Source organism: the organism of the source record quoted next, unplaced genomic scaffold (genome assembly GCF_019419815.1).
Source record: "Pyrus x bretschneideri cultivar Hongxiangsu unplaced genomic scaffold, Pyrus_bretschneideri_v1 Contig32, whole genome shotgun sequence".
Taxonomy (NCBI): domain Eukaryota; kingdom Viridiplantae; phylum Streptophyta; class Magnoliopsida; order Rosales; family Rosaceae; genus Pyrus; species Pyrus x bretschneideri.
Genome location: NW_025999635.1, coordinates 1,113,621 through 1,127,212, shown reverse-complemented (window position 1 = coordinate 1,127,212; position 13,592 = coordinate 1,113,621). Strand labels below are relative to the sequence as shown.

The 13,592-nt window shown below is 37.4% G+C and overlaps 2 protein-coding genes across 3 annotated transcripts; one reads left to right on the top strand and one right to left on the bottom strand.

Annotated features, from left to right (window-relative positions):
* The first annotated feature begins 2,065 nt into the window (after positions 1–2,065).
* Positions 2,066–10,293, top strand: LOC125480149 (EVI5-like protein). Of its 2 annotated transcripts, XR_007260553.1 has the most exons (20): positions 2,066–2,272; positions 2,829–2,898; positions 3,158–3,775; positions 3,863–4,048; positions 4,162–4,275; positions 4,819–4,877; positions 5,106–5,172; positions 5,262–5,313; positions 5,406–5,498; positions 5,599–5,682; positions 5,824–6,248; positions 6,434–6,495; positions 7,379–7,448; positions 7,792–7,872; positions 7,967–8,068; positions 8,275–8,396; positions 8,576–8,690; positions 8,831–8,971; positions 9,446–9,613; positions 10,157–10,293. XR_007260553.1 is itself a non-coding variant. In XM_048590550.1 (18 exons), the coding sequence occupies exons 1-18, from the start codon at positions 2,217–2,219 to the stop codon at positions 8,948–8,950; spliced, it is 2,496 nt and encodes an 831-aa protein (XP_048446507.1). In that variant the 5' UTR covers positions 2,066–2,216; the 3' UTR covers positions 8,951–9,289. The 2 variants fall into 2 exon arrangements, 1 of the variants encoding a protein (XP_048446507.1); XM_048590550.1 differs by lacking the exons at positions 9,446–9,613; positions 10,157–10,293 and having other exon boundaries at positions 8,831–9,289.
* Positions 10,087–13,258, bottom strand: LOC125480151 (probable serine/threonine-protein kinase PBL7). Its single transcript, XM_048590558.1, has 5 exons — positions 13,088–13,258; positions 12,237–12,427; positions 11,576–11,765; positions 10,962–11,353; positions 10,087–10,735 (listed from the first exon to the last, which is right to left on the bottom strand). The coding sequence occupies exons 1-5, from the start codon at positions 13,185–13,187 to the stop codon at positions 10,463–10,465; spliced, it is 1,146 nt and encodes a 381-aa protein (XP_048446515.1). The 5' UTR covers positions 13,188–13,258; the 3' UTR covers positions 10,087–10,462.
* Between the last annotated feature and the right edge of the window lie 334 nt (positions 13,259–13,592).

Below are 13,592 nucleotides of genomic sequence, written 5' to 3'. Positions count from 1 at the left end.
ATCAATTTCCTTATTTTACAACATATAATATAAAAGTACCGTCACTCTCTAACATTTTTCGAGTAAAAAAATTACAAAATCCATTAATGACACTCGCCTTTGTTAAATTTCCACTAATCTAATGTTGTTGTTTAAATTCAAGTATTTTTAGACAAAAATTTGATGGCTTCCAAGGTGAAGCCATTCTTATACTTATTTGTAACTAACTTATATAAAATTTTCTTTGAAATATTTGTGGTTGTGACTTATAGATTTTTTGGTCAAACGATAGATTTATCAGACTGGATGTTAGATTAGAGAACCAACAGAGTTTAGACCTACACCGTGATGCAAGGAAACCACTCATCTCCACCACCGTGATAGAGGGTGTGTGTGTGAAAATACATTAGTTTTAGTTTTTAACATTGCATTGTCATTCTAAAATCTAAACTGTTCTAATTTGTACGTTACTAATTAAGAATATTTATCCGCTTCACTCGAGGTGTTTGATTTAGTTTTCCTTTCGTCAATTTTACTTGTATAAAAAAAATTATTCTAATTTATTCGTAAGGTAAATTAATCTCGAATGAAAATAACGAGCGCGTTGTTGTGATCAATTGAATTACAAGTGTAATTTTCGAAGCCACCACATTGCATACGAATGAAGTGCATACTCTCATTGCATACGGATAAAGTGTGAATGATGACGGTGGGCCCCCATGTTTGGCGCCTTGGTTGCTTTTGCTTACTCATTTGGAGCGCACCAATTGCGGATAAATCCTTTTAAGGTTATTTTACTTGTTAGAAAAGAAATTATGAATTTGCCACCACTCATAACTCTACGTGATGGTGGTGGCGGTTGTGGAAGTGATAAAAGTGGATGGCGATAGAAGGTGGAGGTAGAAAGTGGTGGAGTTGGGTTGGAAAAATGAGAGGTGGTGAGTTCAAATTTAAGAGATAGCGTACGTGTGAAAAAAAGGTTAAAACTCCCTCTGTAAGTCCTCATTTGTGGTATGCCATAGTCTTGAGATGAGTAGCCTCCCCTGAGTCCCCTCCCTCTAAACTTTTTGTCACGGAAAAAAATTATAAGAAAATAGTAGATGATGTTATTTCTAAAAATAAATAAAGTTATAACGGGAATTGAAAAAATATTAAAAACCTTATAAAGTAAATCAGCTTTTCTATGAGAAAAAACACAATGCCAAATGGGCTATGAGTTATAAGTCAACTAATTTTACGGTAATAAAAGATAACATTATAATTAAATATTCTACGAAAAATCCTAATAAAATTTCCATTTCCTAAAACAAATTTTTGAAAACAAGGAAATCACGTGGAAAAATAAGGCAAACAATCAAATTTCTTTATATCATTTCCTAGCATAACATCATATTTAATTTCTACCATTAACCTTTTAAGAAAAGCAAGGAAATTAGGTTAAACAGTTCAACACCATTTTCAAAACTGTTTTTAAACAATTAATTTCTAGCATTAACTTTTATGAAAATCAAGGAAATTAGGTAAACAGTTCAACACCATTTTTCAAAACTCTTTTTAAACAATTATGTGAAGTGAATCCAATTATCCAAAATCCTTAATAAAATTCTACCTCTTTTAATAGAAGTTTCTAACCATGATGAGGAAGTATTTACTCTCACATTTACGTCACGATTTCGATTTATATTTTTTTATATTAATTTCTTGATACGTTTGGCATTAAAACAAACAGTGTTATTGATCTATTTATATTATATTAGTCTTTCTGCAAGAGCTCATGCGTCTTTCAAAGATGTATTTCATTAGTTGTTTATCATTGTTTATTAGTATTATTTTCATAACATTATCGATCATGTCGTCTATTTATATTGAACACATGACCTACCAAAATCAACCATTTTAGTAAAATAAAAACTGAACTTTCTATTTACTCTTGCTTCTGCAGAAAATAAGTCCGTCTCCCTCATCTCGGATTCCGTGTAAGAGACATGGCGCACATGTAATAATGCCACGGCAATCTCGCCCCTCATTGCATGTGCCGCTCTCTCTCTCTCTCTCTCTCTCTCTCTCCAACTTCCTTGCTCAATCAACCAACTCACACTCTACTTCTACCCAGTCTTCTCTCTGACTGCCTCCCTCCCACGTACAGACGCTGAGTTGAAAATTCAGTTGCAGAAAATCAAGGGCCCAGCCGCGGCGTAACGAAACCCGATCTCTGCGCTCACCCGGACCCGATACAAATGAAATCCGCCGCCAAAGTCTCGCTCAACCCGCTCGGCGCCTACGAGCACAAGAGGTAACGCTTTTTCTTCTGTGCTACCCCTCTCCTTTCCCGCCACGCGCCCTCCTAGGTTTTCTGTAATCCTCATCATTTTGCTTCTTTCGCTGGGTTCGCAGAAATATGTTGATTCGGGGATTAAGATCCTGACCGTTGGATTGATTAGTGTGTAATTTGGTAGGATTTGTGTGTTTATTTGATTGTGTAAGTGCATTGAGGGAGTTGATTTTCGATTGTTTAGTGTGAAATGCGGTGTGATTTGTAGTATAATTAGATTGAGACTGATCTGAGGCAATGCCGAGTGCTATGGGAACTAGAATTGTCGAGCCCGAGTCTGCGATCGAGACTCGAGGCCGGTTACAGGTATCCCGAGCACGATTCGTGCTTGGAATTTTGGTTTTCGTGCTCTGGATTTGATGTTATTCATAATTGGGCTGTTTGGATTGGGATATGATTGTGGATTGATTAGTATGGAGGTGTAGTAATGTTTAAGGTTAGATATGTTTGTTGTTTGTGAAAGAAGATTTCTTTTTCGGTAGCGATTTTGAATGAATGGCCATTGGTGTTGGGACAGGGATGCTTATGGATTTGCTGTGAGGCCTCAGCATGTACAACGATACCGAGAATATGCCAGTATCTACAAGGTTTTGTTCTTTTTTTTGTTTTCTTCTATCTTAACTGTTTCGTTTTGGTTTATGATAAAAATTGATGATCATGGAAAAGAGGACAAACATTAAATTTACAACTATGTTCGTTTAGTTTCTTACATTCTGAGAAGCTAAACAAAGAATGTGTTTGGCTTCCTTCGGCCAGTGTTTTCACTTTTTACAGTGAAGGCTAGATGCGTGAATTATTTATCAGAACTTCCAGCTGTGTTGTGCTCTAATATACATATGTTTTCAGGAAGAGGAGGAGGAAAGATCAGAAAGGTGGAAGTCTTTCCTGGAACTACAAGCAGAGTCTACTGAATTGCCAGTAGATGGATCATCTAAGGGACAAGATAACTCGCTTGTCGAAGCCTCAGCAAAAGAACTAGACTCCAATTCAGAAAAGGGTGTTGATGGTGATGATTTAAGTGACCAGAAGACAGGTTCTGATTCTCCAACCAAAAGCGACAATGACAAGGAGGAACTGGCAGCTAATGACAAAAAAGCTCGTGGCATCCAAATATGGAATGAGATTAGACCATCCCTTCATGCCATTGAGAATCTGATGAGTATTCGTATAAAGAAGAAGAAGAACAATTTATCAAAGCATGAGCAGGACACAGGAACTGGGAAGCCACTTACTTCTATTCAAGAGGCTAGATCCCCAAAAGGAGCATCTGAGGAGGATTCCGAGGATGAGTTCTATGATGTGGAGAGGTCAGACCCAGTTCAAGATGTCCCTTCGAGTGATAGTCTGAGTACATCTGCAACCGGTGCTGCTTCTGACACAGTTGGTTCAGAATCTTTATTTCCTTGGAAAGAGGAATTGGAGGTTCTTGTTCGTGGGGGAGTGCCAATGGCTCTCAGGGGAGAGGTGCATATTTAATTATATTATCTCTTTTTATTTCGCGAATTTCATTATAATGAGTAAACATGATTATTGCTTACTTCCAACTTTCAGCTTTGGCAAGCCTTTGTCGGTGTGAAGGCACGGCGCGCGGATAACTATTACCAGGATCTGCTAGCTTCTGAAACTAATGCTGGTGGTGATGTGGAAAAACATAGCTCGGAATCAGACAGTGATAGCAAATTGTCAACAACAGATCCTGTATCTGTACCTGAAAAATGGAAAGGGCAGATTGAGAAGGTTGTCCACTACTTTATATAAAAAAAACTTTTGTCTTCAGTATGGCTGTTCCTTTATTTGAAAAGAACTATCAACTAAAGTTATTAACTTATTGGCAATGATCTGATTTCCAGGATCTACCTCGAACATTTCCAGGTCACCCTGCTCTTGATGAAGATGGTAGAAATGCTTTGAGGCGTTTGCTTACCGCATATGCGCGACACAATCCCACTGTTGGGTACTGTCAGGTAATTGTTTCTGGAACGTGTTCTACGGTCAGGTAACTGCGAAGTTGTAAAGTTGCCATTACTTTAATTGGCCATGAAATTTGAGGATCAAAATAGTACTTTGTTTTTCCGTGAAATGACACTTTTGTGATTATTTGTACAATTATACCGAGACTGTAATGCTCATGAGTTTGATTTATGTATTTATGAATAACATTTTACAAATAGGTTATGGGTTTCTATAAGTTTATAAGTTTATTGTGAATGGAGTAGTTTTAATGAATACAGGATCTGGCCAATTTAGGCCTTAAAGGCTATAGGATTAATTTGTGATCCACAGAGAATCTTAGCCTTATTTTAAATGTCAAGATTATTTGTCACATTAAGTCTGCATCTTCCCGAGGGTTATGGATGTGACTTAGATGCAGCTGTAACTGAACCCCCTTCTATATTTGAGTGATTGTAATGCGTCAATATTTGTGTTTAAATTTAGCCAGTGTTATCAATTATTTTCTTTGTTTCACTTCTAACTGACTTTAATGCTTGTTGGGCTTCTACATGCAGGCCATGAATTTTTTTGCTGGCTTATTACTACTTCTCATGCCTGAAGAAAATGCCTTTTGGTAAGATCTGAAACTTGATTCGCTGTTTATTAACTTCCCCAAAAGGATAATCACCTTCGTTTGTCATTACTTGACTTAATTTTGGATGCTTACCTTGAAGAAATTAGAGAGCAGAGTTTTCTTTTGAAAGGAATAACAATTGTCCTTGAAATTTAGAAGTTTTTGTTGCGTATTGAACTGTTACACTTGTATGGATTTGTGTAATGACAAAATTGGCAAAACTTTCAGGGCTTTAATGGGGCTCTTAGATGATTATTTTGATGGCTATTACTCCGAGGAAATGATAGAATCTCAGGTACATTAACGAAATTGTGAAAACCATGTTAGTGTATAACTGCAGATGGTTGACATTTAGACATATACTGATGGTCTGTATTTTACCAGGTGGATCAACTTGTTTTTGAGGAGTTGGTGCATGAGAGATTTCCTAAATTGGGTTTGTATATTATTATGTACACAGTAGATGCTTCTCCTTGTATTATATATTTGTTGAGCGATCACTTAATGTCACCTTTATTCACATTGCAGTCAACCATCTAGGTTACCTGGGAGTGCAGGTGGCATGGGTTACCGGGCCATGGTTCCTTACCATTTTCATGAACATGCTTCCATGGGAAAGTGGTCAGGTTTTATATGTGTCTTTGTAATTAAAACTAACTTTTTTTTTATAGGTACATCTTATAGCCTACCCTCTAATATGATTGCTTCCTATTGACTTCAGTTCTTCGGGTCTGGGACGTTCTTCTTTTTGAGGGGAACCGCGTGATGCTGTTCAGAACAGCACTTGCCTTGATGGAGTTATATGGTACTGGATAAAACAGATTTATTTTCCCTTTTTTTAAAGAAAAAGATTGCATATAATATGGATATTCAATATGAATATAGTACCATGTGGCCTGTAGGCTTCTCTGGTTTATGAAACTTAATTTGGCTCAGTTGCGTGTAGGCCCTGCACTGGTTACTACTAAGGATGCTGGAGATGCTGTCACTCTTCTGCAATCACTGGCTGGCTCTACATTCGATAGCAGTCAACTGGTATTGACTGCTTGCATGGGTTACCAAAATGTAAATGAAACTAGATTACAAGAGCTGAGAAATAAACATCGGCCAGCTGTAATTGTCGCTATTGATGAAAGATCAAAGGGACTTCAGGCTTTGAAAGATTCTCAGGGTCTAGCATCTAAGCTTTATAATTTTAAGCAAGATCCTAAATCATTGATAATAGAGGCAAAGAAAGCAGAACGTTTGATCAATTCACAGACAAATGGTGATTTATCTCGTTCAGAGTCTGGGTCCTCTAATGCAGATGAAATTCTTATTGGCCTGACTGGAAATGGGGAATTAGATTCCGTTCCAGATCTTCAAGAACAGGTTGCTATTTCTTTTCAATGCAACCACACCCTCATTATAATCTTCTTTTGTTTGCCAAAGTAGTGGAGTGCATTTTGTTCTGTCCATGGGTTGCCACTTAATCTGCATTAACTTTTTTGTGGTTGGTTGTTGAAATATTTTCCTCATAATCAAACTTTGAGATTTAAATTAGGTTATTCGTGCAGGTGGTATGGTTGAAGGTTGAATTATGCAAGCTGCTGGAGGATAAAAGATCTGCTGAACTCAGGTTCATATTATGGTGTTAAGCGGTTTTTGTTTGTTTGTTTTTTCCTTGTAAAATCTACATTCACTTAACAGAATACTCCTTTTTGATATGTTGGATGCCAATGTAACTCTCAATTTCCCCAATGCATTGGTTAAATACATATAAAAAATAGCTCATTTTGATAGGTTGGAAGGAAAAATGTAAGCCAAGAAATTTCAAAAAGAAAAATAGTTTATATTTACTTCATAGTTGGTATTAATCTTGACTATTCAAGGGCATCTAGGATTTGGGGGTCAAGCACTTTACGACCATTCATTGCAGTCTTCAAGTCCAACCATCGTATGATGGTTTCTGCAAACACTACTATAACCATTCATTGAAGCCCTCATTATGAACAACAGGAGCCTATGGATTTGTTTTTGTGTGAAAATGTCCTTAGTTGGAAGTGCTAGAAACTTGTTGGGAACATACTTGATTGCTTAGACATTTAACTGTTCTTCTATGAACCTCCTCCTAATTTTACTTCCATTAATAGATCATTCTCAGCATTATCCCGACCACCATTAAATGAAGCAGCTTTGTGTGATTCCATGGAATCCTGAAATATCACATAGGAAACTAGCTTTCTAAACTAGTGATAAAATCCTTAAGTTGAAATATTTTATTTTCCTTAGATTTATGCCAAATCTTTATGTTAATTACGCATCAACTGACACCTACATTCACAAGAGTACAAATATCTAAACAGTTTGACGACCATTACTAATGTTTCTAGGACCATTTCTAAACTTTCACACTATGCTTCAGTAACAACTATTAAATCTAGTAACAAATGTGATTGTTATTGAGCCAGATTATTATTCTAAAGTAATGCTGATATTCTGGGTCTTTCCCAAATTTTCAGAGCTGAGGAGCTGGAGACAGCATTGATGGAGATGGTCAAGCAAGATAATCGTCGGCAACTGAGTGCCAGGGTACATCCAAGAAACTTTTATACATAGCTTAATTTGTTAATGAAAGAGATGGTTTTCTATATATTTATTTCTTTTATGAATCTGCCTCATTTCATTGGTGAATAATTTGAGATATGTTACTGCAAAACTTGTTTATTACTTGCTACATCTAATATTAGGGCAACAAAGCATTTTAGTTATGATGATTAAATGAGTAGCTAATATGCTCTGAGATCAGATCTTTCACTGGCTTATTGCATCAACTACACATCTTTGTTTCTAGTGTGGAATTCTCATTTATTTGTCCTTGTACTTGGAAAGTTACTAGCAAAGATATTTCACATGGAGTTTCTCGCTTCATCAGGTTGAGCAATTAGAGCAAGAGGTTGCTGAGCTTCGCCGAGCCCTTTCTGATAAGCAGGAACAGGAGAGCGTCATGCTCCAGGTTTTGTCTCCTCGTCCTTTGTCATTGGGAGTTCTGTCTTTTCCATACTGGTTCTGGGTTTGTGAGCAGTGAAAGATTGCTTCCTATCTTACAGGTCTTAATGCGAGTAGAGCAAGAGCAGAAACTAACAGAAGATGCTCGCAGATTTTCTGAGCAAGATGCAGAAGCACAGAGATATGCTGCTCAAGTGCTTCAGGTTGCCTAGATAAACCGTATATCTGACTCGTTCTTTTATGTAATAATGAAAAACTGTGATGTTAGATTTTAGAACCACATGTATAAGATTAGTTTACTAATTTAACGCATGTAGTTTGACCAAACTATTCTCCGACTGCAGAGTGAAAATTTTTCAGGTCAATACTTTTTATTCTTATTTTATAAATTGTAAACACATTCTTGCAGGAGAAGTATGAAGAGGCCACTGCTGCGCTTGCGGAAATGGAGAAGAGAGCTGTTATGGCAGAATCAATGTTGGAGGCTACTTTGCAATACCAATCTGGTCAAGTGAAAGCACAATCTCCACGGTAACAGTCTCTGCAGTCTTATTTTATTCATTGTTGAAAGTTACTCGATCACCTGTTTTTCACTCTTGGTTTTGTTTGTATCTACCTTGATTTAGTCCTTCCTTTAGTTGTGGCGTAGATATATGAAAGGTTGTTCAGCTTTCGGTAGGTGGAAATTGAAGTAAAAGGTTGTTTTGCAGATCTGTATCTTCACCAGTACAAAGCAATCAAGAGCAGCTGACACAAGAAATTCCTGCTAGAAAGATTAGTTTGCTTGGTCGACCATTTGGCCTTGGCTGGCGCGACCGGAACAAGGTTAGCCCTTCTTGTACCCTTGACATCTAACATTTGTGTGACAAAAACAGTAGGAGAATACGATTAATAGGTCGTTTGACTAAGATCACCGGTATCTTTCCATATTATTTGCGGTTAATATCACCTATTGAATGCACCAGGGAAAACATGCTAACAGTGAGGAGCCAAATGATGGCAAGTCTACCAGTGAAGGACAGAGCCCCACTGCGGAAGCAGAAGTAAAAGAGACAAATGTCGTTAAAGTGGAAGATAAAGAATAGAGCAGGCCAAAGTCTCTATTGGTATATCCCTATAGATATTCGGTGCCCGATGGTATATTACTCAAATGTGCAAAAGCTTTGGTAGTATGCTTTTCTGTGTCCGTCGGTCCAGGGAGATATAGTTTCGTATGTAATTTTTTATCCATTCATTGTTTGATTGTTCATTAAGTAGTGGTAATAATAATGTAGGGGAGGAAGAAGAAAATGTAGAAAATATGGATGATATATGGTTTACATAGGTGTATAATTTTCGTCGTTCTTGTATTTGTATGACTTTTCGAAACGTACAGTTCCTCTTCTTTTCTCTTTTGATCAGATAAATGTAGTTATGTTGCTCTCTCTCTCTCTCTCTCTCTCTCTCTCTCTCTCTCTCTCTCTCTCTCAAAATTAACGTTTTTGGGTGAAAGTAGCACCACACGAAGTCTATCTCTTTGCTACTTACTGTTCAATATGTAATATGAGACTAATAATAGTTCATTTACTAATTTTGAGCAGGTACAAAATTGTCTGAAAATGTTGGCAGAGTGATTTCCGCATTTTCTTTTTCTTCTCGTGCACTCTTTTTTAGCTCTTGGGTTGAACAAAAAAAAAGGGACAGAAACCAAGCGAGCGTAGGAGACAATGGAAGTGATAATCAATAACCATGCAGTTGCACAGGATGAGGTAATGCATTCACCAAAATCTGTAAAATTCCCATATTCCCATAAATGATTTGAGGAAATTGTAGTAATGGCGCATTAACGTTGATTTAATTGGAATAATAGTCCTTCTATTAGAAATTCATGATCATTGATTGCTTAACTCATCAAAACGTGCAGCAATGTTCTTTTTTGTCAACTCTATCAGAACTTCGGTCAAAATGAATCACATGTCATACATGCTAGGCTTAATCAAGGCAAATATTAAAAACCAAATGAGAAAATTATATTAATGATCTCTCAACTTTAACTCAGTTGAAAAAATTGTCCCTCGACTGAAACCCAATTGGAGCAATGGTCTCTCAACTTAAATACAATTCTAGCTCATTTTGACGAAGTTCTAACAGAGTTGATGAAAAAGACCATAGTTGCACGTTTTGATGAGTTAAAGACCAATGGTGAAGGATTTTTAGTTGAGAGACCATTCCTCCATTTGGGTTTCAGTTGGGGAACCATTGCTACAATTATCAAATAATTTGGATACATTTCTATGGTTCTTATTGCTCAGTTGTACATCAAATCAAAGAATCTTGTATAAGGCGAGTGAAGGAAAAGGGCGGAGGAGGAAGCAAAGAAAAACAGGAAAAGCGGGGGAGCGACCACCGCACCAGCTACCGGAGTGAGGGAAATTCCGATAAACAGGCAACATTGCATTTACAGCCAACAAAAATACCACTCCAGCTCCAAACAAATTGACTTCTGAATCACAACTAAAACCCCACTACGGAAGGGAAACACGACGGCTATATTGGTGACAACAACCATGCTCTCATCACAAGCTCCGAAGATGGAACCATGTCGACTAAGACTTATCTTATGAATTTAAAGGTTCCCTCCTAGACCTAGGAGTGGACGATGCTGTGTGAGAGCTGTGTGATTGCCGTGCTTCAGGATCATACTTTTGGGAAGCAAGGTAATTAAGGGCTGTCACTGCATCCGCTATGGCAGGTCGCATATTAGGGTGATCCTGGACACACATTGCAGCCACGGCTAGAGCTTGATACATTCCCCTCACTGGATACTGACCTTGGAGCATTGGATCAGCAATTTGCCAAAATTTCCTCCGATCTCTAAACAAGGGACGGGCCTGCGACAAAGAGTTTATGAGCAGAAAGTTCACAAGAGTCGAGATTGCCATTTAGCAAGAAATAGCTTGTCCTTCCTATCGTTGATTTCACTCATAAAATATTGCAGTTGTTAATTGCAACCTCGTACGAAACTCATTTGAGTGTTCCAAGCACTCTTCATATGTTTTCATATTAGCAGAGAAAATAAAATGTACAAAAGCAAAGAAGAAGACACAACTCTCTTACCCATGTGACCAAATTCTGTTCACCGGCAGCCCTGGAAATGTCAATTGCCTTTCTTCCGGTAATGATTTCCAGAAGAACAACCCCGAAGCTGTATACATCTGATTTCAATGTGAGCTGACCAGTCATTGCATATTCAGGGGCACAATATCCATAGGTTCCCATCACCCTGGTGGAAACATGAGTATTATCTCCCACAGGACCCAACTTTGCCAAGCCAAAATCCGATAGCTTAGGATGGTATCCTTCACCAAGTAAAATGTTTGAGCATTTAAGATCACGATAAATAACAGGGGGGCTAGCTTTGTCGTGCAAATACTCCAAGCCCTTTGCAGCACCGGCAGCTATTTTCATTCTCGTGTTCCAGTCAAGATGTTTTCCATCTGGCGGTAGATCTGGCATATGGCGATAAATAAAAGTCATTAACAACGTTAAAAGATACCAAATAGAAGTTAGACGGAAAAATAAAATTGGTGCTTAAGCATCATATAACCACGGACACGTTGAACATGCCATGACATGGTAATAACGTGTTAGCTTGCATTCTATTGCAACATCAAATTATGAACTTCGAGCAAAGAAATAATGGCTTCAAGTGCTGTTACTGCTGTATATACCGTGCAGATGGTCTTCCAAAGATCCCAATGGCATGTACTCGTATACCAAAAGCCTCTGATCCCCGTCAGCACAATAGCCTACTAAATTCACAAGATTGGGATGGTGAAGTAGGCTCAACATTAATACTTCGACAAGGAATTCCCTGTTCCCTTGAAGCCCATTGGAATCAAGTTGCTTTATGGCCACTACCTACACCAAAAGGAACAAGGTTCAGCTCCTACCACAAGCAAAGCATGTGAAGTCAAAGATGCGACAACAAACGAACTTCTAGTACAGACGGAAAAATATCAATGACAGTAGATATGAGTACACCCCTATTATCTGCAGCGATAGAAGTGGATTGAATCTTATCAAATTCGAGACCACCCAGAATTAGGCTTAGCGCCACACTCAAAACCTTTCCGGTCTTTCACCAAACAATATTACTTCGGTCATCCTTTGCAACACTCTACTTTATCAAAGCATATAAAAATCATAATATGTAAGTACATCATATGAAATAAAGTTTAATTTTAGAAATTAAAATTTACGATGCAAGAAATAAATCTTACAGTTAAGGTGAGGTTGAGAATGGGAAATGAAAGGCATAAAGAATTGTAAAAAGGAAAGACAGGTAATTTAATTTTTCATGTCGTTGATTGTCAAAGCTTTGGAAAGAACCTGATTAGTGCTCTCCAAGCGCCCTTTATATACTTGACCAAAACCTCCTTCACCTAAAATACAATCTGCTCGAAAGTTCTTTGTTGCTGCTGCCAATTCTCGAAATGTAAATGTATGTGCTGCAATGTGACCGGGGCCTCCATCCTTAGGAGCCTCTTTTACAGATGGTCCCAAATTTGCCTTCAGTTGTTCTAAGTAAAAGAACAAATGCGAAAGGTAAATAAACAACAATGCAAAAACAGTTCACTGTGTAATAAAATTCAAACCAAACTTCGATTGCATAATGATCCAAAAAGTTTCTAGTACTTATTACCATCATTCAGAGTTTTGAAAAAATGAACGAGTAATCGAGTGAACTCATCATAAATTCACTCTCTCTCCCTCTCTCTCTCTCCACGTTTTTTCTTCCTGATCAAAAGTAAACATTTAAGCCATCTCTCTGATTAAAAAACACACAAAAACTAATGATTTTGATTTGATTAAACAAAAATGGTTAGCAACAGTAGAAAACCCAGTGCAGTAAAGAACACAACTTTATGGTTAAAAATCGAAAGTAACTCTTTCCCAATAACTGTGAATGCTAAACACCAAAGAAAATCCAACCCAGAGTGCCAAATACCACATGACAACAAACAAACGCACATTATTCCCGACAATGCTAATATTCAAAAGGGATCGAATACACTAAGATTCAAGCAATTACAAAAATGGGATTCCTGCATTCATCAACAGTAACTCAACGCGGTAAAAAAAGCACACATTGGCTCACAAAGCTCAAATCTTCAAGCATCTTCCAAACAGTAAAAAATTCTGAAAAAATGGTGTCTTTAGAATATTTCCAGAAATGTTACCTGAAATTGATGAGATCTGATCTTGTGGCTTGTTATTCTTGAGCTTCTTCTTCTTTGCAGATTTTCTGCTTAATTTGCCAGAACAAAGGAACCAACTCATGGCTTTTCTTCTACCTCTTACCGATTTTTAACCTTTGTGTTGCTTGAGAGGCAGAGTTGGTTAAATTCTCACAGACCTGTTCATTCCCATTATATACTTTTAATTCTTGAAAACCCTTTTTTGCAAGGGTGCCCTTGTAGTTTTTCTGAATTTGTATTTCTTCCCACAGAATCTCAGTATTTCCATTGTTTTGCTTTGACTCAGCTCAGCCTCAAGTGACCACTTTACTCCAAAACATGATGACAATTGGCAGCTAATGAAGATAACAATTGTAATTCTGATGTGATGCAACGGGAAAATACGTTCGTTAATTAATGTAGTTATGCTCACGTTGTAACAATATATATATATATAGACACACAACAATATATCTATACTATTAGAAAGTTAGAATTCTATTTTGGG